This window comes from Ranitomeya imitator, chromosome 7, assembly GCF_032444005.1.
Source record: "Ranitomeya imitator isolate aRanImi1 chromosome 7, aRanImi1.pri, whole genome shotgun sequence".
Classification (NCBI taxonomy): domain Eukaryota; kingdom Metazoa; phylum Chordata; class Amphibia; order Anura; family Dendrobatidae; genus Ranitomeya; species Ranitomeya imitator.
In genome coordinates, this window is record NC_091288.1 from 208,770,725 (window position 1) to 208,798,539 (window position 27,815).

The 27,815-nt window shown below is 40.6% G+C and overlaps 1 protein-coding gene across 1 annotated transcript; it reads left to right on the plus strand.

The window, feature by feature from the left end:
- The first annotated feature begins 380 nt into the window (after window positions 1-380).
- Window positions 381-7,736, plus strand: SOX8 (SRY-box transcription factor 8). The gene is made up of 3 exons (XM_069734637.1): window positions 381-1,079; window positions 4,624-4,853; window positions 5,561-7,736. Exons 1-3 carry the CDS (start codon window positions 667-669, stop codon window positions 6,286-6,288), a joined length of 1,371 nt encoding a protein of 456 aa, XP_069590738.1. The 5' UTR covers window positions 381-666; the 3' UTR covers window positions 6,289-7,736.
- The last annotated feature ends 20,079 nt before the right edge of the window (window positions 7,737-27,815 follow it).

A 27,815-nucleotide genomic window follows, 5' to 3' on the forward strand; every position in this document is an offset into this window, starting at 1 on the left:
GAGTTCGTCACGTCATTGTCTGCCGAGTTGTGTCAGATGACACAATCTGCGCGTAAAACATGCAAACATGCGAGCGTTTCCGCGGAGCGAGTGCGCAGATTCGTCGTCGGATATTTTGCAAGCCGCCTGTAACCCTTTGTTTTCTGGACCAGGCTCTCTGGTGCACAATGGGTTAACAGGTGTCGTCCTCCTCCTTCCCCCTCCTGCTAATCACAACACACAAGCAGATACTACACGTGGGAAAGCAGTGCAAAGGGAAAGTGTCTCCTTTAAGAGTGCTGGTCTTGGTAGAAGCCAATGAGGAGGCATTTGGGGGTGGAGAGCAGCGCTGTGGGTGGAGAGCAGCCCCTACTTAATGCTGGGCTGGCAGGCAGCGCAGTAGAGGGTACAGAGCAGACAGTGTTGGATTTGGGGGTTGTGGTGGCTCCTTTGGAAATGTTTTTGCTCCTTCGCAGCCACTGAGTGCAATAAGTGGTCTCCAGAAGGGTCTCCATGCCCATTTTGTGCCCACTGCCATCACGCCTGCCAGCCTAGATTTAGGGGCTGGATTGCGTTGCACCGCCCGTGCCGTTGGACCGTCTATCCCTTAGGACCAGATTGGCACAAACTCCCCAAAAAATTGCGTCTGATTTTTATTTTTTGTAAGCTCCATCTCTCGGCTCCCAGATGTTGAACATGAGCTCTGAGCAGGACCAGGCTCCTGAGGCGCCCTGCAGCCCGGCGGGCACCGCCAGCTCCATGTCCCACGTTTCCGACTCTGACTCCGACTCTCCGTTGTCCCCGGCTGGATCCGACTCCCACAGACCCGGGGGTATTAACAAGAATGAGCCCGAGGGGCCCATGGATGAGCGGTTCCCAGCTTGTATCCGGGAGGCAGTGTCCCAGGTGCTGAAAGGGTATGACTGGAGTTTGGTGCCCATGCCAGTCCGAGGATCTGGATCCCTCAAAGCCAAACCCCACGTCAAGAGACCTATGAATGCGTTTATGGTTTGGGCACAGGCGGCTCGAAGGAAGTTGGCAGACCAGTACCCGCATCTACACAACGCGGAGCTCAGCAAGACCCTGGGCAAACTCTGGCGGTGAGTACCATCCCCTTATCCTGCCAATGACGGATGTGGTAGTATTGATCATCGCTGCATCCCTGGTGCCAAAATCGTGGCGCATCAAATGCTATAACCGATGACCATAAGCGTATCTGTCACAGATCATGATTGATGACGCGTGAAAATGTTCATTGCTTGCAACAATTAGGGCAAATTGGTCCATTTGTGGCCACTCGGTGCCAACATGTGTTCTCTCCATAATACTGTGCCAATCTCGCATGTGAACAAAGTGGCAGGATATATGGGACGCAGATGACTGGTGTGCCTTATCTGATGGGGGGCAAACAACGCTGTTTGCCATATTTTTCTTATAAAGCGCCAACATATTTCGCAGCGCTGTAACCTGTCGCTGGCATCGGGAACCATGCAGCAATTGCAGTATTTTTTTTTTCCTATTTGCTACTTGTCCCATAAAGTAAAGGAAGAAAGGGGTTGAAGTATAAGGCAGGTGTGTGGTGCCCATCGCGGTGCCATCCTCCCTTGGGAATTGGGTTTACAGATATTGTGCGGCTCCTGTGCCCCTCGTTTGGGTTTAATTCGCGCAAAAATATTTTGGGCGATGAGATGATCTGCGGGGCATTTTATTATGGTTAATCTATCTTGTATATGACCACTGTGTCCTCTTGTCTATGTTCGGTCCTGAAAGGGTTAAGTCCGAAGTATATGCATGGAGAAGAACGGCAGCCATGAGCCATATGGACTCTGAGGTGTAATATGTGGAGACTATGACTTTACGCTGTGGATGAAGTCTGGTGGTGGCTCCATGCGTCTGCAGTCAGGGGGGGGACAAGGCTGCTGTGGTGTGATGGGGGTCCCTTGCCTTTTTTTTTTTTTTTGGTAGGGGAAGATGCACATGCCACATGGTCCTACTATGGTGAACTTTTAATGCAATTATTGTTTTGGCAAAAATCCAACCCCCCCACAATCGTAATCTCAGTTCTGTGACCACACGATGGCGGCTGTCGCTAAAATGCAGCAAGATCACAACTGGCCCAATATAATAAAAACATTGCAGTAATTTAGACTTTCCTGGATATTAATACCTTGGCCACAGGAGAGTGACTTACTGAAGCCCCCTTGGAGCAAATGCCTCTTTAGCCCCCAGTCACTTAGTTACCAACCTCCCCCTGGATCCTACATATATACCAATTTATGAAGAAAAATTACATTATAAATGCCCAAATAAGCCCCCTGCTCCTTGTCACCCATATAAATAAGCCCCCTGCTCCTTGTGTCACCCATATAAATGAGCCCCCTGCTCCTTGTGTCGCCCATATAAATGAGCCCCCTGCTCCTTGTGTCGCCTATATAAATGAGCCCCCTGCTCCTTGTGCCCCCCATATAAATGAGCCCCCTGCTCATTGTGCCCCCCTATATAAATGAGCCCCCTGCTCCTTGTGTCGCCCATATAAATGAGCCCCCTGCTCCTCGTGTCGCCTATATAAATGAGCCCCCTGCTCCTTGTCACCCATATAAATGAGCCCCCTGCTTCTTGTGCCCCCATATCAATGATCCATGATAAGACCCTTCTATAGGGACCTTTAATTCAATTTCCTAATATTTAGTTCTGACCTGAGACCATCTGTAATGTTAACCCTTCAAGCGCCATCTGTCTTCTCGTCACGAAACCTGGAGATACATTTCCTGATTATTTTATAGTTGTTGTTTTCAGAAATTAATAATAATAATTATTATTATTATTATTATTATTATTATTATTATTATTATTATTATTATTATGTGTTGTGTGTATATAAGATGAGCCGGGGGGCAGTGGAGGAAAGGGGCATAGGAGATCTGTCTACACTGCACTCGCTTTTCTTCTGCTCATACTCCAGTTACATCTAGAGCTGCACTCGCTTTTCTTCTGCTCATACTCCAGTTACATCTAGAGCTGCACTCGCTTTTCTTCTGCTCATACTCCAGTTACATCTAGAGCTGTAGTTACTATATATACACTAGGTGTGTAATAGAAGAGCTCATGTTTAGTGTCAGAATTTTTATTTGTGTGGTCTGTACTGGGGCCACAGATGCGCGATGTCATTTTTATAAATATTATTATTATTATTATTATTATTATGTAATGTGTGAGGCTAGAGGTAAATATTAAATGATTTAAGTAATTATAAAAATAAAATACTGCCAATATTATGTAATGGTGATAAGAATGGCATGGAATATTAGGAAGAAAACTGATAATAATGCACACTAAAAAAATTTGTAATATGCATTAAATATTAAAGTTTTAACAACAAAAAAATCTAAAAAATAATCAGTTATGTCAATTGAATTCCTGAAACTTAAAAAAAAGTGTTATTGCTGCAAAGAGGAAAGAGTTAACCTCTCCTGGAAAAAAAAAACCCTCTGCATTTTCTTACCTTCCCTCCAAGGGATCCAAAATAAATAATTAGTGACTGTGCCCATCAGGGCAATCACTAGAATTATAGAAAAATAGTTTTTTCTTTTTAGTAGTTTTTTTGCACCTTTTGGTTAAGGAAGGGGGGGGGGGATGACTCCTCTGCCCATAGGACTTAACTCTTCAAGAGCTGGGTCAGAAATGGACCATATGTAGGGTGGTATGAGAGAGTGAACCCCTCCTTATCTGAGATGCAAGGGCACAAGGAGAGGAATATTGAAGAGGTGTGGATTTTTTTTTTTTTTTTGAGAAATGATCAGAGCGAGTGGCAGAATATAATTTTTCTTTAATATAGTCACAGTTGATCCCTATAGAGAATACCCCCCCTGGAATTTTTTTTATTTTTTTTTTTTTCAAGCCACGTTGGGAAAAGCAGGATTAAATTCACAGCAGAAAAGAAAAAAAAAACCTCAAGAGAGACGAAAACAATGACTTGATCCCAAAGGCAAAACCACAAAATACTTTCATGTCTGCTTTTTAAGATGGAGCGTTACTGAGCGGAGCTTCAAAATGAAACGTTCTGGGGCTGTCGATGGAATCTGAAATTGAAAAATAATAAAAAAACAAAATTAAAATGAAAAATTGGCCACAACTTAATAAAAGTGTGTGTGTGTATATATATATATATATATATATATATATATATATATATATAATATATATATATATATATATAATTTATTTTTATTTTTTTTGTTATAGATATCAATTATTTGCATTTAATACATTCTATGACTTGCAAAAATTCTCTTACCCTAATGAAGTTAATGGCCAAGTTTGACAAATGCTGAACTCCGCTAACTCAAATAGTACCGTAACTGGTAGGTTAGACCCGCATGGTGGGACCTTGTCTTCTGGAGGTGGTGCATATACTTTTTGAACTGCTATAGAAACCAGTAAGCAAGTGGTCAACAACTGTTTGACAAGTACAATTCCCAGAATGCCCTGACAGCATCAGGCTAATGGAGCGAGGTAGGAGATGTAGTTTCCCACCGGTTGACCGCCGGTCTACATACTAGAACGCCTACAGGCACCAGGTGCACCTACAATGTATATAGTTTTTGGCCTCCAACTGACGGTCTGCTTTTTTCCTTCCCTCTACAGTCTACTGAGCGAGAGCGAGAAACGTCCCTTCGTGGAGGAGGCCGAGAGGCTCCGAGTGCAACACAAGAAAGATCACCCAGATTATAAATATCAACCGCGCAGGAGGAAGAGCGTCAAAGCCGGACAAAGCGACTCCGATTCTGGGGCCGAACTGGGCCACCACCCTGGTTCCCAAATGTACAAGTCTGACTCTGGAATGGGAGATGGTCATCTTCATGGAGAGCATGCAGGTAATGAGGTTTCACCAGGCAGACAGTCTGTTTATCATTGTGCACAACTATTTAATTATCCTGCAGTGCCCCCGCAGGTGAAATGAAGAATTACAGTTTAATTGTAAATGGTCTGTCTGTATGATGCACATACGTCCTTCAGTGGGATAGACTAATAAATGAGGGTCCTGACTACAGGACTCACCACCCTATCATTTTTAGGGTGTTTTCCCTATACCAGAACACCCCTTTAAGGTCAATGTGCACCCCATCGATTCAGAATTACATGTACTTGATGTTGGACCAGCATTGGGGCTTGATAGAATAATCACGTAATTACTTTTTGGTTATTTTTGACCTTTTAAGTTATTTGATTTTTTTTTTTTTTTTTTGCTGTTCAGCTTCTCTAAAGTTCAGTTGATTTCCTGTAAAAATGAGCTACTTGGAGCCAGAAGCTATTAGTTGTCTAGAATATCTTTTTTTTTTTTTTTTTGCTCAGCCACAAACCCAGGAGGCAAGTTTCCAGAAACAGATTCTCTGGATGCGTCTAAGATTTCTTTCTTAAAGCATGAAGTTAACTTTATTCACATAGGATGGCTGAGAAGATACTGTGAGAACCGATAAACTTTTCGTTTCGGAGGAGTTCTAGAAACTTTCCCTAGCTAAATTTTAATAAAGGATACACTATGTGATAATGGAATAACGCTCTCCTTCTCTTGTTCTTCTAGGTCAAAATCATGGACCGCCAACTCCACCAACCACCCCCAAAACAGACCTACACCATGGTGGGAAACAAGAACTGAAACATGAAGGACGGAGGTTGATGGACAATGGGCGTCAGAACATTGACTTCAGTAACGTGGACATTAACGAGCTGAGCAGTGAGGTCATCAATAACATCGAGACCTTCGATGTCCATGAATTTGACCAGTACTTGCCTCTTAACGGCCATGGGCCTCTTTCAGCTGACCATGGGCAGAATCCTACTGGACCGCCTTATGCCGCGCCATATGCACACCCATCCGGAACCCCACAAGCACCTGTTTGGTCCCATAAAAGTCCTTCAAATTCGACCTCATCTTCCGAGTCTGGTCAGCAAAGACCTCACATCAAGACGGAGCAGCTGAGTCCCAGTCATTACAGTGACCAATCTCATGGATCTCCTACTCATTCTGACTACACCTCCTACAGTTCCCAGGCTTGTGCCACCACGGTGTCCACGTCCACAATACCCAGTCCTTTCGCCAGCTCTCAGTGTGACTACACAGACCTCCCAAGCTCCAACTACTACAACCCTTACACAAGTTACCCCTCCAGTTTGTACCAGTATCCTTACTTCCATTCCTCTCGGCGCCCTTACGCCACTCCCATCCTCAACAGCTTGTCCATTCCACCGTCCCATAGTCCCAACTCCAACTGGGATCAGCCGGTCTACACAACCCTAACCAGGCCTTAAAGGACCATTACATTTCTCCAAACTGAGGACTCATGCCATAGATATGTCTGGTTGTCAAGAAGTCTTCCAAGACATGTGCACTAAAGACAGAATGTACAGGTAGGAGGCGCTGTTCCAGTTGTTATATAAGTGCCTGCTGAAAAAAAACAAACTCAAACTGAAATGAGAATATCTCAAGCTAAGAGCATTTCTGTCTAACTTTTTTCTAGATCCTTTTTTTAAATAAGTTTTTACTCCGACATGGCCTACCGTGAAGGATGGATCAGATACTTTTCACATGAAGACTGGGCACAATTCTAAAAGTTTTGATGTTTACCAGAAAATGAGATACAGACCAAGCGATATGACCAATTCACCAATTTCGCGAAGCGCTGGGGTAGAGGGCCAAACCACGGTCAACTTTACACAGTTCCTTTGTTCTTCTCTGGACCGAATGCAATAGAATTTTCCTAAAACATGAGTATAAAAAAAAGTTTTGGAAAATTTGACACATGGGGGGGGCCAAAAAAAATTCTGATATATTTTTTTTTTATTTTCCCACAGTCATTTCAGTGTCTCAGGCTTGGACTACATATTGTCTTTTGGTGAAATTTAGGCAAAATGTTTGGTTGTAATTAACCTTTTTTTTAATGTCCTTCTTTTATAGTTTAAGATCTGTTAAATATATATATAAATATATTTATGTGCCATATATTATAAGTGATTTATACATTAAAATAAATAAAAACTGTAGAACAGGGAGAAAATATAATATGGGGAAGAAAATTGGTAATTTTTCATTCTTTTTGGGGTAAAAGTGGAAGAAAAACTTTTTTTTTTTTAACTTTAATCTTGAATTTGTCAAACCAGCAAATGTATAATAGTAAATGAATGCTTCGGGTTACATAATTTTTTCTTTTTTGCCCAAAGAATATCACATTTTTAATTATTTATTAACTCCAACCTATATATTTTGCGAATTCTTCCGTTTCATTTATAGATTACCAGGGACCAGAGTCTTCCCACCTAAGCTAAGACACTAAAAACCTCTCCCGTTATTTTATTGTCTTTTTTTTATTTTACTTAGTTTATGACTAATATTATTTTTTGGGGCTATTTTATTGTATGCTGAGCATATAATAATTTCTACTTTATGGTAACTTGTGCCTTGTTTTTAAGATGTGAGAAAAGAGAACTTTGTAAATTAAAAAAAAAAAATACAAATTATTTTTGTCCTACTTTTCTTATTTTTTTTATATATATATAAAGTCATCGGATTTCTTTTTTTTTTTTTTCTCTGCATTTAAGTGAAATTCTGCCAAATTCTATTTTTCTGTTCGTGTGAACGATTCCACTCGTATGTATGTTGCTGATTTATTTTTTTATTTTTTTTTGTTGTTTTTCATTAAGCAAAGCTAACTTTTGTATATGCTTTCTTCGAGAAAAATTAAAATGGCTTTTTATTAAAACTGACTCTGCTTTTTCTTCATGCGTTAATTACAAAAAAATAAATAAAAAAATAATAATTAAAAAAAAGAGGGTCAAATATTGAGCCCACAGTTATTTCTATTAGGACGTTATCCTACATTGTTTACCTGGATCTGCATGTGTTTGTTTTCTTTAAATATTAATTTCTTGGAAAAGTGTTAGAATATATATTATATTTTATAATGTTTTTTTTTTTTGTACTCAATGTTTTGCCCGTAACTTTTTTTAATAATTTTATTTCTTTATTTTTAGGGTGAGTTGGGTTTTTATTTGTTCAAAAATAATTGAGTATAAATAAAAAAATAAAAAAAATAAAGTGGTTTCTAATTTTGAAAAATAAAAAAAAATAATTGAAGGATAAAAAAACTAACCTATTCAAAAAATAAGAAAAAAAAAACTAATTTGTTTACTGATTCTTAATTTGGATACCTATCCACGAAACCAAGACAGTCTGGGACCAGCCCAGTCTGAATTAAGTCTACGTAAATGTGGAAAGTATTTGTCAGGTTGCTTTATTTACCCAAGATGTGGCACAAAATGCAGAGTATAAAAATCTATTCGCACGCCTCGTCTCCAGATTATTTGCTTTGGGATAGAGATGTTTGAATAGAGATGTTTGAATTGTGATTTTAATATGGCAGGAAGGGTTTGCTCTATTGAGTACACATTTTATATAAAGACTCATGCATCTGAATGAGAGGGGAAAAAACTATGAAAAAAAAAATATATATATATATATATATATATAATTTATATAATATTTTGGGGTAAAAAAAAATTAAATTTTACCCTGAGAAATTTGGTAAAATAAAGTTGTAAAAATGTGCCCTACTTTTATGATTGAGAGAGGAAATGGGGGGGGGGGGAATTGCAAAGTCAAGTTGAATCTACAAATTTAATTGAAGTTTTCTAAAGTTTGCCAAACTTTTCAATTTGGAATTAAAAAAAAAAACAAAAAAAAAAACCCCTACAAGAAACTTAATGTGACGGTTTGATAACTCAATCTACGACTTGTATTACCAGAGATACAGGCACTTGGGGAATATTAGCTGTAAGGAGATATCGCTTCAGTTTCGGTCTGAAATTCAGTGACTGTAAAATTAATTTAAAATACTACTTGGTCATTTCGGCCGGATGCAAAATGTGGCGTAGAAATCTGCCTATACGGGGATGAAATTATTACTTGTAGTGACGGTTCACTCTAATCCCACTTTTATTTTTTTTTTATTTTTAAAAAGAGATTATATGTAGTGTGTGTAAAAAAAAAAAAAAAAAATAAATAAATAAATAAATAAATAAATAAATAAAAAAATATTACACAGTAACTCTGCCTTCATACGTACGAATTGAACATGAAAAGGAAGTCCGGGCTGCCGATCCTTTTATGTTCAGTCCGTACGAAGGAGGGAACAGTGACGACAGCGCTGATTGGGCACCATGTGTTACAACCGCAGCGGAGCGCGGCCTGACACCCCTGAACAGCACCAGCACGGAAGGTGAGTATAGGGCACTCTTATTTTATCATGACCAAACATTTTGTTCAAGAAGGTGTTGTCCTAGTAGTGGACAGCCCATTAAAGGACCCCTGTACATAGGGGGCAGTATTATAGTAGCTATACTCTTTGTACAAAGGGCAGTATTATAGTAGTTATATTCTTGTACATAGGAGCAGTATTATAGCAGTTATATTCTTGTACATAGGAGCAGTATTATAGCAGTTATATTCTTGAAACCGTAGATGAGCAGGATGCGGAGCTGGAATACACACTGCAGCACATAGTGTGACTACGTGGTCTCATGGGGATCGCACACCAGGAAATATATCTGCTTCTCTTGTCTTCCATCGCTCTGTGCATTTTATTGGCAATAATTGTAAAACAATTAAACCGCAGCTGTAAATGATAACTCGGAGGGGACATCTGCAGGACGAACCAGCCAAATGTTATACATAACTTACACATTTTTGTCAGGGATATATTCTATTATTTCCATAGACAGTTGGGATTAGGAGAGAGAAGGAACCAGCCATAGGACAATCGACTATGGCCCCACACCTTCCTCTGGACCAACATGTTAGGGCATGTTAGGTTAGGACAGTGATCCCCAACCTTTCTGACCTTGAGAGCCACATTCAGCTAAGAGAGAGGGTCGCGAGCCACATCCAGCTCCCACCCCCTTCAAAGTAGGGTCAACCAAAGCCCCCATTACGGGTATAATGATAACCGAAGCTTTTCCACAGAAATCACTCCAAAGCAGTAGACTGAGATCTAGGGGTTCCCACAATACCCCCATTCAGTATTCTCCCAGCAAGGACTCCCAACACACTGTCATATCCAGCTTTGAGCACCTCCTCTAACATGTAGCACCAACCTCCAGCGTACCATACCTAAAACATCTCTAAACCTCAAAGACCAGTAAATGTGCATCCAGATCTGCACTTCTGTGCAGGACTACTCACAAAATTCACCATTTTGAGACGTACTCTTCATACCTGTTTGCTAGACCTGGATCTAATGCAACAAGTTGGCAGACAGTCGCGAGCCACAATTCATGGGACCGCAAGCCACATGTGGCTCCCGAGCTACAGGTTGGGGAGCCCTGGGTTAGGATTTGGTTAGAACTAGATGGACCTAAAGTCTTCCTTCAACCTTAAAACCTATGTTACCTAGTGGAGGTCTACAGAAACCATCACGCTACCCACCTTCCAACTCCTTGTCTTGGGTAGATATATGGGCGCTCAACAATTTTCATCTAACCACTAAAAAGGTGGCTTCCTACAAAACTCGAAATGGATGAAATATTGGGAATCTTCAGGAAGGACTCATTGGATAACCAACTTTGGCTTCTACGTCTAGTACAGAAACCTATAAGATAACTGCTTGTCCACCTTAAGACACTCCCCTATCTTAGACGTGCCCACCTGCCGTCTAATGACAAAACTTCTTGAATAGCGTAATGTAGTGAAGTGTCTCGAGGCTCCATAGTATTTAGGGAATATATCACTTTCGTACTCTACTGTTATATTTGGTTGAAAAGGAACTTTCCTTCTTGACCTAAGGATTCCTGAATTTCAACCTTTAAAGAAATATTTAACCTCTCGGATATTATGGCTCCATGATGTTTCACGATAAGGAAAAATGTTGGATTCCTTCTATCCAAGAATGGTCTTTCACCGAATCTTCACTCCTGACAAATCGTTGAGGTATGTGAAAGATGACTTAAGTGGCATGAGTTGGCACTCCAAATTTCCATAACTTCATATCACCAAACCATGTTGATGGCACTTTTTTGGAAATTCAAGGGACTGTGTCAGCCATTGCTATTCCATTGGTTTCCAAAAATGTGCCACCACAAGTTGGATATGTGGATATCTTTGAGGGGCACTCATGCTGGACCCAACTTATAGACCTCTACTAATCCTTAGGGAAATGGCACCAAAGATGGTGGTTGTCCTTGGAGTACCTCATTATCTGGACTTATGGTCCCCACTGACTTTGCCGAGTGTCACCCTTTAATGACCTGTCCTCGGTTTGTTACTCTGTCCTGCCAGGGGTTAAATGAGGGAATGATCTCAGCTTGGGCAGAGCAAATGCAAAATAGTTTAGTCTTCTGGGGACCGGCCAGGGAGCAGAAGAGGGGAGCTGCTGAATTTTAATGATTCATTATTGCGGGGAAAGGCTTTTTTTTTTTTTGTCTGCCTTTATCCGGTGCACAATAAAAGAATTAATTGGACAGAAAATGGAAGAGCAGAGAACTGAGAAATCATTAAGGGTCTGAAAGGCTGATTGGATGCACATTGGTGGCTAAAATTCCAGCCTGTGTCTCCCTGTAGAATAAGAACAGACAGTTTATATTTTGCATACGCTACTAGGAAGCCCCCTCACTGCTTCCTGTGGTCCCTGAACTCGCCATGTCTCAGTGCGGTAACAGAAAGAGGAAAGAAAACACTTCAGAGTATTGTAACACCAACCACCCAGGGTGCAAAGAGTTACAAAAACACAACTTTTTCCAGATCCATAGTCAATTATATTCATCTACATAGGGGCAGTATTATAGTAGTTATATTCTTGTACATAGGGGCGGTATTATAGTAGTTATATTCTTATACATAGGGGCAGTATTATAGTAGTTATATTCTTGTACATAGGGGCAGTATTATAGTAGTTATATTCTTGTACATAGGAGCAGTATTATAGTAGTTATACTCTTGTACATAGGGGCAGTATTATAGTAGTTATATTCTTGTACATAGGGGCAGTATTATAGTAGTTATACTCTTGTACATAGGGGCAGTATTATAGTAGTTATATTCTTGTACATAGGGGCAGTATTATAGTAGATACATTCTTGTACATAGGGAGCAGTATTATAGTAGTTATATTCTTGTACATAGGGGGCAGAATTATAGTAGCTATATTCTTGTACATAGTGGCAGTATTATAGTAGCTATATTCTTGTACATAGTGGCAGTATTATAGTAGTTATATTCTTGTACATAGTGGCAGTATTATAGTAGTTATATTCTTGTACATAGGAGCAGTATTATAGTAGTTATATTCTTGTACATAGGGAGCAGTATTATAGTAGTTATATTCTTATACATAGGAGCAGTATTATAGTAGTTATATTCTTGTACATAGGAGCAGTATTATAGTAGTTATATTCTTGTACATAGGGAGCAGTATTATAGTAGTTATATTATTGTACATAGGAGCAGTATTATAGTAGTTATATTTTTATACATAGGAGCAGTATTATAGTAGTTATATTCTTGTACATAGGGAGCAGTATTATAGTAGTTATATTCTTGTACATAGGGAGCAGTATTATAGTAGTTATATTCCTGTACATGGGAGCAGTATTATAGTAGTTGTATTCTTGTACATAGGGGCAGTATTATAGTAGCTAAATTCTTGTACATAGGGAGCAGTATTATAGTAGTTATATTCTTGTACATAGGGGGCAGTATTATAGTAGTTATATTCTTGTACATAGGGAGCAGTATTATAGTAGTTATATTCTTGTACATAGGGGCAGTATTATAGTAGCTATATTCTTGTACATAGGAGCAGCATTATAGTAGTTATATTCTTGTACATAGGGGGCAGTATTATAGTAGTTATATTCTTGTACATAGGGAGCAGTATTATAGTAGTTATATTCCTGTACATGGGAGCAGTATTATAGTAGTTATATTCTTGTACATAGGGGCAGTATTATAGTAGCTATATTCTTGTACATAGGGAGCAGTATTATAGTAGTTATATTCTTGTACATAGGGGGCAGTATTATAGTAGTTATATTCTTGTACATAGGGAGCAGTATTATAGTAGTTATATTCTTGTACATAGGGGGCAGTATTATAGTAGTTATATTCTTGTACATAGGGAGCAGTATTATAGTAGTTATATTCTTGTACATAGGGGCAGTATTATAGTAGTTATATTCTTGTACATAGGAGCAGCATTATAGTAGTTATATTCTTGTACATAGGAGTAGTATTATAGTAGTTATTTTCTTGTACATAGGAGCAGCATTATAGTAGTTATATTCTTGTACATAGGAGCAGCATTATAGTAGTTATATTCTTGTACATAGGAGTAGTATTATAGTAGTTATTTTCTTGTACATAGGAGCAGCATTATAGTAGTTATATTCTTGTACATAGGGGCAGTATTATAGTAGTTATATTCTTGTACATAGGAGCAGTATTATAGTAGTTATATTCTTGTACATAAGGAGCAGTATTATAGTAGTTATAGTCTTGCACATAGTAGGCAGTATTATAGTAGTTATATTCTTGTACATAGGGGGCAGTATTATAGTAGTTATATTCTTGTACATAGGGGGCAGTATTATAGTAGTTATATTCTTGTACATAGGGGGCAGTATTATAGTAGTTATATTCTTGTACATAGGGAGCAGTATTATAGTAGTTATATTCTTGTACATAGGGGGCAGTATTATAGTAGATATATTCTTGTACATAGGAGCAGTATTATAGTAGTTATATTCTTGTACATAGGGGCAGTATTATAGTAGTTATATTCTTGTACATAGGAGCAGTATTATAGTAGTTATATTCTTGTACATAGGATCAGTATTATAGTAGTTATATTCTTGTACATAGGTGCAGTATTATAGCAGTTATATCCCTGTACATAGGAGCAGCTTTATAGTAGTTATACTCTTGTACATAGGAGCAATATTATAGTAGTTATATTCCTGTACATAGGAGCAGCATTATAGTAGTTATATTCTTGTACATAGGAGCAGTATTATAGTAGTTATATTCCTGTACATAGGAGCAGCATTATAGTAGTTATATTCTTGTACATAGAGGCAGTATTATAGTAGTATATTCTTGTACATAGGAGCAGTATTATAGTAGTTATATTCTTGTACATAGAGGCAGTATTATAGTAGTATATTCTTGTATATAGGGGCAGTATTATAGTAGTTATATTCTTGTACGTTGGAGCAGTATTATAGTAGCTATATTCTTGTACATAGGGGGCAGTATTATAGTAGTATATTCTTGTACATAGGAGCAGTATTATAGTAGTTATATTCTTGTACGTTGGAGCAGTATTATAGTAGTTATATTCTTGTACATAGGGGGCAGTATTATAGTAGTATATTCTTGTACATAGGGGCAGTATTATAGTCGTTATTTTCTTGTAGTCTGTGCACAGTAATATAGTGAGGATACAATATGAGTACTTGTACTTGTCTTTATGATTCACATACTAGTTTAGTTCTCATCCCCCTGATCTTACATGAGAACATGCGTTCCTGTTGATTTTACATGGAGTCGTGTGATTTAATAGACCTCATGTAAGACAAGTGTGAAAATCTACAGAACAAGGTATATGGCCTATTGTCCTCATATAGAGCATCTGCAGCTCAGTATCATCCTTGCCACATATATATTATATCTGCGGTCTACAAATAAGAGCCCCCATCACCATCACCAGTATCATAAGTAATAAGCATATTTCCACATGATCGGTCCGTTCTTGGCTCACTGCGCTGGGAGGTTTCGGAGAATTTCTCTTCCTGGAGCCTCGGAGGAGGATATGTCAGTAATAAATGAATTCCGACAGTTTGTCCGGCTCTGATATTTCTTTAGTTGTGCTTCGGTTAGTACATCAGTATTTCCTATGGTGATGCCCTCGGTGCCGACACTGGTGGTACTTCATTGTGGTTTTCCTATAGTAACATCTATCCGCTATGGAACGTCCCGGACTATCAGGATGGGATTAGTTTTGCTGCAGGACATCAGGTACATACTCATCCATATACGTCCGACTATTTGGAATATCTGGTAATCTGTCACCATGCGGGGGATGTTGGATTAACAAACACACATACTTCCAGGAGGGTCCTAGATAAACAGGAGCCTCAACAGACCTTGGAAAATGTTCGAGCTGGCACCAGGGTTTGAGAGTTTTTGGTTGGTAACCAAAATGCACATTTAGAGAGCATTCTGGTGGCCTTGACTAAGGGGTAGGAGTAAAATTTGAGAGTGCACTGACACTTTCCTCCTAGATGGCAACTGTTGAAAATTAGCAAATTGGATTAAAAGGATTTTACCACAATCTGACCTCTAAGGAAAGGTTTAGGGTTTCTTTAGTGGCACAACTTTGGAATAGAAGTTGAATGAAGACTCCCGAAAGAACCCAAAGAATCTCACAAAATCTCTGGGAAAGCAGTTCTTGGGAAATAATGGTGGGGAAATAGGTAGATGGGCAGAGGGGACATGGAAGAGGCCCATTTTTTTGCCAAGTATGGAAGCACATCTCATTCATTTGGCCTCTAGATAAGAATAAGGTGACAACTTTAGTTTCCCAACTTTGGAGCTAAAGTAGCATGAAGACTCCTGAAAGAGTTAGAAAATCTCCTAGGTACTGCTGAAACGTCCTGAAACCTCACAGAAAAGTAAAGGTTTTTGGAAGCCCTGCTGGTGCCCAAACACATATTTATGGGGCTTCCAAGAGGCATAGAGGCAACATGGAAGAGGCGTAGTGATGGAGCAAAATCTTTGAGGGTGCTGATTTCTACCACATTGGCACATTAGAACGTTGTCAAGCATGGAAGCACATCTCAATCATTTGACCTCTAGGTAAGGGTAAGGTGACAACTTTAGTTTCCCAACTTTGGAGCGAAAGTTGCATGAAGACTCCTAAAAGACTCGGAAAATGTCTTAGGTGCTACCAAAGTTCCCGAAACCTCTCAGAAAGAATGCTTTGCGAAGCCATGGTGGCTCCCAAACACAAATTTATGGGACTATATAGAGGCAATCAGGGGACCTAGAAGAGGCGTAGTGATGGAGTAAAATCTTTGAGGTTGCACTTTGAATGCCGCAGCACCTTTCCTCCAGGAAAGCTGAAGACTCGAAGAATAGTTAGGAAGTATCCTAGGTACTGCCAAAGCTTCTCAAAACCTCTCAGAAAATAGGTTTTGGAAAGCTATCTCGGCACCCAAACACTCATTTATGGGTGTCATAGAGGCATGGAGAGGCGTGGTGATGGATCTAAATCTTTTAGGGTACACTTTATCCACCATGGAAGCTTTCCTCCAGGACTGGCACGGTGGAAAATTGCCAGGCATGGATGAACATCTCATTCATTTGAACCCCAGATAAGACGACAACTTTACTTTCCCAATTTTGGAGTAAAAGTCGCATGAAGATGCATTCATAGGAAAGTATTGAGTCCAGCAAGACCTGGACAGAAATACCGACCTACTATAACACATCATCCAGCCCTGACCTCCCCACATGGGGTGGACTTGTTTTTTAGTCTTTTTCTTTGACGTAGTCAGGTTAGAACAACTTGTTCGGCAATCCCCCCGGCCCCGCACCGGAATGGCGGTGATAGACACCAGGGAAGTCTCGTTGAGTCACGAAATCTTACTGGTGATTCATTGCTTCAATCTGGAGAGTAAAGAAAATCGTGAATTAAAGCTTAGTTTGCTGCGTGACACTACCCTCCATGTGCCAGTGCGTTGCTGTCGGACCTCCATAGCGAGCAGATTGGAAGCTAAGCGGGCGGCTGGTCCTCGCTGGGCTCGAAGCTGTTGTTATTCCCACCATCAGATGGGCTGTTTTCTTAGTCTGTGCCGACAATCACTAGGATCAAGCTCTGCTACTCTCTTCCTCCAGGAGGTTTGGGGGCGGCCGCCTTCCTCTTACACAGTGCACATGGTACAGAGCCTCCGCCATTGTCCTGGTCACCTAACTATGGCAGATTTGTCACGCGCCCTGAGGTTTGGGAATTTCTCTGGCGTAGATCTCAGCCCACTCATCGGCTATCAGTCATCACTGGCTGCCAGAGCTACTGTGCACAGTCCAATAGAAGATCCCACATGCCCTGACCAGGAAAGCTGGAGCAGATCTGTGCTGGAGAGGACTGGCGCAGCGACAGACCTCACATGTGCCCGGCTCACAGCACAATAATATAATAATAAATCAGAGGATTTAGGTTACAGGCTCCTTTAAGAATGATTATTTTATTTCTTTGCCACTTCTGTGCTCGCGTCCCTATGACAACACTTCTTGTTTGTCCACTTGAGAACAATGAGAAAACAGCAGATTTTTTAATATACTGTATGTTGCAGCATAAAAAAAAGAAATGTCATAATAGATAGCTAGATAATAGATAGATAAAAGATAGATAATAGAAATGATAATAGACAGACAATAGATAATAGATAGAAGATGGAGATGGAAATGTCATTCTCCAGCCGGACTTGGCCCCTGTCCACACAGCCAAAAGTACCAATACCTGGTGTACAAACAACAGTATCACTGGGCTTGATTGGCAGCAAACTCACTATGGAGTATTGTCAAGAGGAAGAAGAGAGACACCAGACCCAACAATGTAGACGAGCTGAAGGCTGCTATCAAAGCAACCTGGGCTTCCATAGCCCCTCAGCAGCGCCACAGGCTGATCGCTTTCATGCCACGCCACATTGATGCAGTAATTGATGCAAAAGGATCCCCGACCAAGTATTGAGGGCATTTACTGAACATACATTTCAGTAGGGAACATTTCGGATTTTAAAATTATATTTCAAGCTGGTGTTATAAAGTATTCTAATTTACTGAGAGAATTATTTCTGGGTTTTCATTGGCTGTAAGCCATAATCATCAACATTAACAGAAATAAACACGTGAAATAGATCACTGTCTGTAATGACTCTATAGAATATATGAGATTCACTTTTTGTATTGAAGAACCGAAATAAATTAACTTGTTGATGATATTCTAATTTTGTGAGATGCGCCTGTACTTATAGTATGAAGGCAGTTAGCGTAGAATTTCCGATCCATGCGAGACCATCAGCCAGGACAAGGCGATCTCTGATGGGACCCAAAACCTAATAATTATCACCATATTCATCACGGATGGGAACCCTGAGGGGAATAGACTTTTTGGTTGCAGATCCATTGAGTATCATGTTTCGGCCCTGTATCGGGGGCGTTCGGACGGGCGCGAGCTTCTCTGTAGGACAATGCCCTCAGTGTGGGAGATAAGAGAAGTGTCCGAGATCCAGAACAAAGGATCTGATATCAGACACTCAGGACAATGGTTCGGGAAGTCGGGGAGTTTCCAGGATGAAGGCGAATGAGGGAAGAATATAAAAAAGAGTTTATAATAAGAGTGCGGACTGCACCGACCGTTAGTGCCACACTGAGACCACGAGGCAGCGCCGGCCCTGACCCGCGATGGACGCCAACGACACAGAACGGACCCCTGGTCCTACAATCTTCTCAGTCCTATCTACAATAAAAATTAAGTAATTTTTTTAATTCATTATAATTAAAAGTCTCCTACCATTTTGTGTATACAGCTCCTAGGCAGACCTTTGTGTTTCCATGGTTACAGACTACAAATGAACCCCACGTAGTCTGATCTTGCAGTTCACTGCACCCGTATGAAGGCAGGGTCAGACTACACAGGATTTGTTTGTAGTCTGTTACCATGGAGACACATTGCTCAGTATAAAAAACTCTACACACAAAACGATCGATTTCTAATCGAACCCATACACCAGGATGATTCGTTTACTTTAATTTAGAAGCACTGAAGCAATCGGGATGCCATTGTGAGCATGCCCTTTAAGTGGAAAATCCCTTTAAATATAAAAAAAATTGGTTAGACAGATGCACCAACAGCGCTCGCTATGTACGTTGCTGCCTAATTATCCTGAAATGTAATGGCAAAGAAGATAATAAATTATGCAACTCCGCCATCCCCCTCCCCCTCCAATTGTTTTTCAGTATTTTTTGAAAAAACACACAAAAAAAATCCCCCCCTCGTGTTGACAACGTTGTATTGTCAGAGAGAGGTGTGAACCATTTACAGCAATTTATTCCAGTAACTTTCGCTGCGAGCAGATTGCTGGCCAGAGAATTTTCTGTGCGAGGAGCGTAATTGCGGACGCCCCGCTACGTGCAGAAATATGTGCACCCCCCAACCCTCCGCCTTTATCTTCACATTAGCATATTTGCCTGGGAGTAGTCGGCTCCATTTGCATCATGTTAAAAAAACGAAAAAAAACAAAACAAAACAACTACACTCTCTTTTTTCTCTGTCTCTCCTCACCAGGGAGTTAAAAAAATAAAAAATACAAAAAATAAAAAAAAAGTTATATAAAAAAAAAAGACTTAAAAAACAGGTTGTGTTCTTTTAACCCCTCCAGTGCCATGGATTTGCAGCGTTTTTATCCTTTTTTATTTTCTAATAATGAAGGGTCAATTGTGCTCCTTCATTTGATTTTATTCCACTTTTTTTTTGGCTTTTTCTGACTATATAAAAACCAGGGTTAACTTTTTTAAAGGGGTCGTATCATATTATTAAAGGGTTTGTAAGAACAAGTAACTCTGCAATTTACTTTTTATTAAAGTTCCTCCCTGTTCTCAAAGATGGAGAGATTTTTAATTTTATAGTTTACTGCTTATTGCCTAGGTTACCAGCCACTGCTGTAATCTATCAGAAGTGGCCTTTTTCCTACGCAAGGATTGCATGCTTGCAAGCTTTTTGCTATGTGACTTGTAAGTGGATCGCCCCCCGTAGGTCAGTGGGGTACTCGGTACCAGGTCCTTCGATTCTCAAGGGGGATGTCACGGTGGCTCACCCGGTCCGTGGCCCTCGGGAGGTCTGTTGTAAAAGGGGAAAGGTATTTAAAGGGGAAATGTTCATGACGCCACCTGTGGTATTATGTCAGGGTGACCGACGCTGCTTAGGGGTCCGCTGGGGTGATGTTATGGCAGTTAGATGGTATACCTTCCCACAGGTGAAGTATGTCCCCAGGGCTTCCCAGTGTGTAGATGATGAGAGGCGCAGTGAATAACGAGGACAGAAGGTTGCAGTCTCTTTACCTTTACTGAAGGCTTCAGCATCCACAGTCCAGAGCACCAGATCACAGGGCAGGCAGAGTCCGGCCGGTCTGAAGGCAAATCCAGAGTCCCCTTATCCAGGTGGAAATCAGTAGCCTTCCTCTAGCGCCGTGTGTTGTAGTACTTTATTGCTGAGCCTCTCATAAGGTCCTCACAACTGTTGTAGGTGTTCTAGATGTTGTTTCTCTCTCTGTCCCCAGATGGATAGGACAAACCCGTATGACTGGTGACCTGAGGCTTTTTACAGGGACTCTAGCACGCCCCAGCCCCCACAAGTTGCCATCGTTCCTTCCTGGGTATAGGGCGGGCAGGTAACGTAGAATTAGCTGTCCTGCCGGTCTCTGGAGCAAGGCATAGAGAACTGTTGCTCCCTCGGTGTTCCGGCTACCGGATCCTGCACCTCAGAAGGAGGCAGCCTGTGCAGGGCAGAACTCCTTCTGGTTTCCTCTTTTGCTATGACTTCTCCTCACGCTTTACAATACAGTTCTCTGTTCGTGTCTCTTTCTTAGGATGGTGCCGCTCGTGGGGCAGGCGCAGCTCCGTGGCCTTCTGACTAGGCCTCTGACAGGATCCCACCCCTGTCAGAGACAAACTCCCTGAGCGGAGCTCAGGCAGCAGCTAACTGGGAGAAGCCCAGCCAGCATCTGACTAACTTCCTATCCAGACCACCAGTTTTACCTAATTGTGAAGAGTGCCCTAATAAATAGGAACATAGCTCCCCCTGGTGGACTGGAGTATGAATGGTGTTGTGTGTTGGTGTTACCTGGTAGTGAGATCTCCTTTATTGCCTTCAAACGTAGCATCACTCCCCCCTAGAGGGAAATGACATTACTGCAACGACCAGGACCCTGGGGCGCTGCACAAGCGCTGCTTCAGTTCCCCTGCACTCCTCGGATCCTGTAGATGCAAAGCTGTCTCTGCTTGCAACATGGAAGAGCAGCAGGGGCTTAACAATTGTAGTCGCAGAGGTTGCGACCAGTGACTGGGTCCATGACGGAGGTGGGAACCACTGGTAGCAATAGTTATTTCAACTGGATGTGCGTCTGAGGACACACATTCAGCTGAAATGTACTGCAGAGCTGAGACTCGCCTCGTCTCTGTACCGCAATACCAGCAGCAGTCAATCAGAGGCTGGCAGATGATTTTGGAGTTCCAAGCATTGGCATTGCATGGCAGTGACATCATGTGGGTGTGTTTTAGGTCATTGTACTGCTGCTTAACCCAAGGGCGCGTCAGCTTGAGGTCGCATACAAATGGACGGACATTCTCCTTCAGGATTTTTTAGTAGACAGCAGAATTCATGGTTCCATTTACCACAGCAAGTCTTCCAGGTCCCGAAGCAGCAAAATAGCCCCAGACCATCACACTTCCACCACCATATTTTACTGTTGGTATGATGTTCCTTTTCTGAAATGCTGTGTTACTTCTATGCCAGATGTAATGGGACATACACCTTCCAAAGAGTTCAACTTTTGTCTCAGTCCACAGAGTATTCTCTGAAAAGTCTTGGTAATAATCAAGATGTTTTCTGGCAAAACTGAGATGCCATGCAGGCTATTTCTGCCCAGTCTCTTTCTTATGGTGGAGTCTAGAACACTGACCTTAACTGAGGCAAGTGAGGCATGCAGTTCTTTGGATGCTGCTGTGGGGTCTTTTGTGACCTCTTGGATGAGTCATTGCTGCGCTCTTGGGGTAATTTTGGTCAGCCGGCCACTCCTGGGAAGGTTCACCACTGTTCCATATTTTCGCCATTTGGGGATAATGGCTCTCACTGTGGTTCACTGGAGTCCCAAAACTTTGGAAATGGCTTTAAAACCTTTTACAAACTGATAGACCTCAATTACTGTATTTCTCATTTGTTCCAGAATTTATTTGGATTGTGGCATGATGTCTAGCTTTTGAGGATATTTCGGGCTACTTCACTTTGTCAGGCTGGTCCTATTTAAATGATTTCTTGATTGAGAACAGTTGTGGCAGTAACCAGGCCTGTGTGTGGCTAGGGAATGTGAACTCAGCTTCCCAAAGATGTGATAAACCACAGCTTATGTTTTAAGGGAGGCAATCACTTTTTCACACAAGGCCTTGTAGGTTTGGATTTTTTTTTCCCTTAATAATAAAGACCTTAATTTCTAAACTGTATTTTGTGATTACTTGTGTTATCTTTGTCTAAATTTGTTTAGTGATTTGAAACATTTACCTGTGAGAAACATGCAAAAAAAATTGGAAATCAGGAAGGGTCAAACACATTTTCACACAACTATATATCCCAGGATGGGGACAAATATACCAGGAAGGGGCTCAGGATGTGGGACATTACTACATAATGTTTCTTTATAGGATTTAGAATGCTAGAAGAACCCGTACGGGGGGGGGGAGGGAAGCCAGGTCCAAATTTTGCACCATGACCCATTGGACTCTAGTTGCGCCGCTGGAGAGCAGTGCTGTGAATTCTCAATCTTCAGGAGTGCACTGTCACGAAGTCAGGAGGCCATAAGATTGGAACTTGTGACAACTCCTCTAATTTTCCCATAGACCTATTGTTAAAATGTTTGTATATGTTTTGTTATACTTTTCAACGTCTCTATATCATTTATGGATGACCTCTTTTTAACAGTTTATAGCTGTGAGCCCCATTTAGTCTTTTTTTAGTGAAGGGTCATTCGCTTCCCTGGATTTAGTTTTTTTTCCCTTTCTCAGTTTAGGTGGAAGCTTATAGACATAACCATCTTGGGTTTCTTAAAAGGTTACCGAAGAAGGATAATTAGCAATGTAGGGGCTTTTTTTCAAGGCAAGATATAGAAACCAACATTGCCACGCAATTTTTTGTTTTCTTTTCAGCTCCTCTCCACACTTCTTGTTTCAACTCCTCTCTACTCTTCTTGTATCAACTCCTCTCTACTCTTCTTGTATCAATTCCTCTCTACTCTTTTTGCTTCAGCTCCTCTCCACTATTCTTGTTTCAACTCCTCTCCACTCTTCTTGTTTCAACTTCTCTCTACTGTTCTTGTTTCAACTCCTCTCCATTCTTCTTGCTTCAACTCCTCTCTACTCTTCTTTTTTCAACTCCTCTCTACTCTTTTTGTTTCAACTTCTCTCCAATCTTCTTGTTTCAACTCCTCTCTACTCTTTTTGCTTCAGCTCATCTCCACTATTCTTGTTTCAACTCATCTCCACTAGTGATGGGCGAGTAGCATTGTTGCTCGGATCTCAAGTATTCACATGTAGACAGGCTGAATACAGTTGGGAATTCCCTAACAAACAGGCATTCCACACATGTATTCAACCTGTCTAGCAGTCGCAAATTATGCAGCTGAGGCGACGAAAACTAAATCTCCGAGCATGCCAAAATACTGGGAAACCACCCGAGCATGCTCGCTCATCACTAGTCTCCACTTTTCTTGTTTCAACTCCTCTCTACTCTTCTTGTTTCAACTCTTCTCCACTCTTCTTGATTCAACTCCTCTCCACTCTTCTTGTTTCAACTCTTCACCACTCTTAAACTCTTCACTAATCTTCTTGTTTCAACGCCTTTCAAATTTTCTTGTTTCATCTTCTCTCCACTCTTTTTGTTTCAACTCCTCTCCATTCTTCTTGTTTCAACTCATCGTCACTCTTTTTCTTTCAACTTCTCTCTGTTCTTCTTGTTTCAACTCTTCTCTACTCTTCTTGCTTCAATTCCTCTCCACTCTTCTTGCTTCAAGTCTTCTCCACTCTTCTTGTTTCAAGTCCTCTTCACTCTTCTTGTTTCAACTCCTCTCTACTCTTCTTGTTTCAACACCTCTTCACTCTTCTTTTTTTCAACTCCTCTCCACGCTTCTTCTTTCAAATCCACTTCACTCTTCTTCTTTCAACTCTTCTTCACTCTTCTTGTTTCAACTCCTCTCCATTCTTCTTTGTTTCAGCTCCTCTCCATTCTTTTTGTTTCAACTCCTCTCTACTCTTCTTCTTTCAACTCCTCTTCACTCTTCTTCTTTCAAATCCTCTCCACTCATCTTGTTTCAACTCCTCCCTACTCTTCTTGTTTCAATTCCTATCCACTTTTCTTGTTTCATCTCATCTTTATTCTTCTTGTTTCAACTCCTCTTTACTCTTCTTGTTTCAACTTTTCTCCACCCTTTTTGTTTCAACTCCTCTTTACTCTTTTTGCTTCAGCTCACCTCCACTATTCTTGTTTCAACCCGTCTCCACTAGTGATGGGCGAGTAGCATTGTTGCTCGGGTCTCGAGTATTCACATGCAGACAGGCTAAATACATGTGTGAATTCCCTAACAAACAGGCATTCCACACTTGTATTCAACCTGTCTAGCAGTCGCAAATCATGCAGCTGAGGCGATGAAAACTAAATCTCTGAGAGCGCCAAAATACTGGGAAACCACCCGATCATGCTCGGGGAGACCCGAGCAACGAGTATACTCGCTCATCACTAGTCTCCACTCTTCTTTTTTCAACTCCTCTCTACTCTTCTTGTTTCAACTCTTCTCCACTCTTCTTGTTTCAACTCCTCTCCACTCTTCTTGTTTCAACTCTTCTTGCTTCAACTCCCCTCCACTCTTCTTGTTTAAACTCTTCACTAATCTTCTTGTTTCAACTCCTTTCCAATTTTCTTGTTTCATCTTATCTCCACTCTTCTTGCTTTAACTTCTCTCCACTCTTCTTGTTTCAACTTATCGTCACTCTTTTTCTTTCAACTTCTCTGTTCTTCTTGTTTCAACTCCTCTCTACTCTTCTTGTTTCAATTCCTCTCCACTCTTCTTGCTTCAACTCTTCTCCACTCTTCTTGCTTCAAGTCCTCTTCACTCTTCTTCCTTCAACTCTTCTTCACTTTTCTTGTTTCAACTCCTCTCCACTCTTCTTTGTTTCAGCTCCTCTCCATTCTTCTTGTTTCAACTCCTCTCTACTCTTCTTCTTTCAACTCCTCTTCACTCTTCTTCTTTCAAATCCTCTCCACTCTTCTTGTTTCAACTCCTCCCTACTCTTCTTGTTTCAATTCCTATCCACTTTTCTTGTTTCATCTCATCTTTATTCTTCTTGTTTCAACTCCTCTTTACTCTTCTTGTTTCAACGTCTCTCTACTCTTCTTGCTTCAACTCATCTCTACTCTTCTTCTTTCAACTCTTCTTCACTTTTCTTGTTTCAACTCCTCTCCACACTTCTAGTTTCAACAACTCCTCTTCACTCTTATTGTTTCAACTCCTCTCCGCTCTTCTTGTTTCAACTCCTCTCCATTCTTCTTGTTTCAACTCCTCTCTACTCTTCTTCTTTCAACTCCTCTTCACTCTTCTTCTTTCATACCCTCTTCACTCTTCTTCTTTCAACTCCTCCCTACTCTTCTTGTTTCAATTCCTATCCACTTTTCTTGTTTCATCTCATCTTTATTCTTCTTGTTTCAACTCCTCTTTACTCTTCTTGTTTCAACTTCTCTCTACCCTTCTTGTTTCAACTCCTCTTTACACTTCTTGTTTCAACTCCTATTCACTCTTCTTGTTTCAACTCCTCTCCACTCTTCTTGTTTCAACTCCTCTCCACTCTTCTTGTTTCAACGCTTCTTGTTTCAACTCCCCTCCACTCTTCTTGTTTAAACTCTTCACTAATCTTCTTGTTTCAACTCCTTTCCAATTTTCTTGTTTAATCTTCTTTCCACTCTTCTTGCTTCAACTTCTCTCCACTCTTCTTGTTTCAACTTATCGTCACTCTTTTTCTTTCAACTTCTCTCAGTTCTTCTTATTTCAACTCCTCTCTACTCTTCTTGTTTCAATTCCTCTCCACTCTTCTTGCTTCAACTCTTCTCCACTCTTCTTGCTTCAAGTCCTCTTCACTCTTCTTCCTTCAACTCTTCTTCACTTTTCTTGTTTCAACTCCTCTCCACTCTTCTTTGTTTCAGCTCCTCTCCATTCTTCTTGTTTCAACTCCTCTCTACTCTTCTTCTTTCAACTCCTCTTCACTCTTCTTCTTTCAAATCCTCTCCACTCTTCTTGTTTCAACTCCTCCCTACTCTTCTTGTTTCAATTCCTATCCACTTTTCTTGTTTCATCTCATCTTTATTCTTCTTGTTTCAACTCCTCTTTACTCTTCTTGTTTCAACGTCTCTCTACTCTTCTTGCTTCAACTCATCTCTACTCTTCTTCTTTCAACTCTTCTTCACTTTTCTTGTTTCAACTCCTCTCCACACTTCTAGTTTCAACAACTCCTCTTCACTCTTATTGTTTCAACTCCTCTCCGCTCTTCTTGTTTCAACTCCTCTCCATTCTTCTTGTTTCAACTCCTCTCTACTCTTCTTCTTTCAACTCCTCTTCACTCTTCTTCTTTCATACCCTCTTCACTCTTCTTCTTTCAACTCCTCCCTACTCTTCTTGTTTCAATTCCTATCCACTTTTCTTGTTTCATCTCATCTTTATTCTTCTTGTTTCAACTCCTCTTTACTCTTCTTGTTTCAACTTCTCTCTACCCTTCTTGTTTCAACTCCTCTTTACACTTCTTGTTTCAACTCCTATTCACTCTTCTTGTTTCAACTCCTCTCCACTCTTCTTGTTTCAACTCCTCTCCACTCTTCTTGTTTCAACGCTTCTTGTTTCAACTCCCCTCCACTCTTCTTGTTTAAACTCTTCACTAATCTTCTTGTTTCAACTCCTTTCCAATTTTCTTGTTTAATCTTCTTTCCACTCTTCTTGCTTCAACTTCTCTCCACTCTTCTTGTTTCAACTTATCGTCACTCTTTTTCTTTCAACTTCTCTCAGTTCTTCTTATTTCAACTCCTCTCTACTCTTCTTGTTTCAATTCCTCTCCACTCTTCTTGCTTCAACTCTTCTCCACTCTTCTTGCTTCAAGTCCTCTTCACTCTTCTTCCTTCAACTCTTCTTCACTTTTCTTGTTTCAACTCCTCTCCACTCTTCTTTGTTTCAGCTCCTCTCCATTCTTCTTGTTTCAACTCCTCTCTACTCTTCTTCTTTCAACTCCTCTTCACTCTTCTTCTTTCAAATCCTCTCCACTCTTCTTGTTTCAACTCCTCCCTACTCTTCTTGTTTCAATTCCTATCCACTTTTCTTGTTTCATCTCATCTTTATTCTTCTTGTTTCAACTCCTCTTTACTCTTCTTGTTTCAACGTCTCTCTACTCTTCTTGCTTCAACTCATCTCTACTCTTCTTCTTTCAACTCTTCTTCACTTTTCTTGTTTCAACTCCTCTCCACACTTCTAGTTTCAACAACTCCTCTTCACTCTTATTGTTTCAACTCCTCTCCGCTCTTCTTGTTTCAACTCCTCTCCATTCTTCTTGTTTCAACTCCTCTCTACTCTTCTTCTTTCAACTCCTCTTCACTCTTCTTCTTTCATACCCTCTTCACTCTTCTTCTTTCAACTCCTCCCTACTCTTCTTGTTTCAATTCCTATCCACTTTTCTTGTTTCATCTCATCTTTATTCTTCTTGTTTCAACTCCTCTTTACTCTTCTTGTTTCAACTTCTCTCTACCCTTCTTGTTTCAACTCCTCTTTACACTTCTTGTTTCAACTCCTATTCACTCTTCTTGTTTCAACTCCTCTCCACTCTTCTTGTTTCAACTCCTCTCCACTCTTCTTGTTTCAACGCTTCTTGTTTCAACTCCCCTCCACTCTTCTTGTTTAAACTCTTCACTAATCTTCTTGTTTCAACTCCTTTCCAA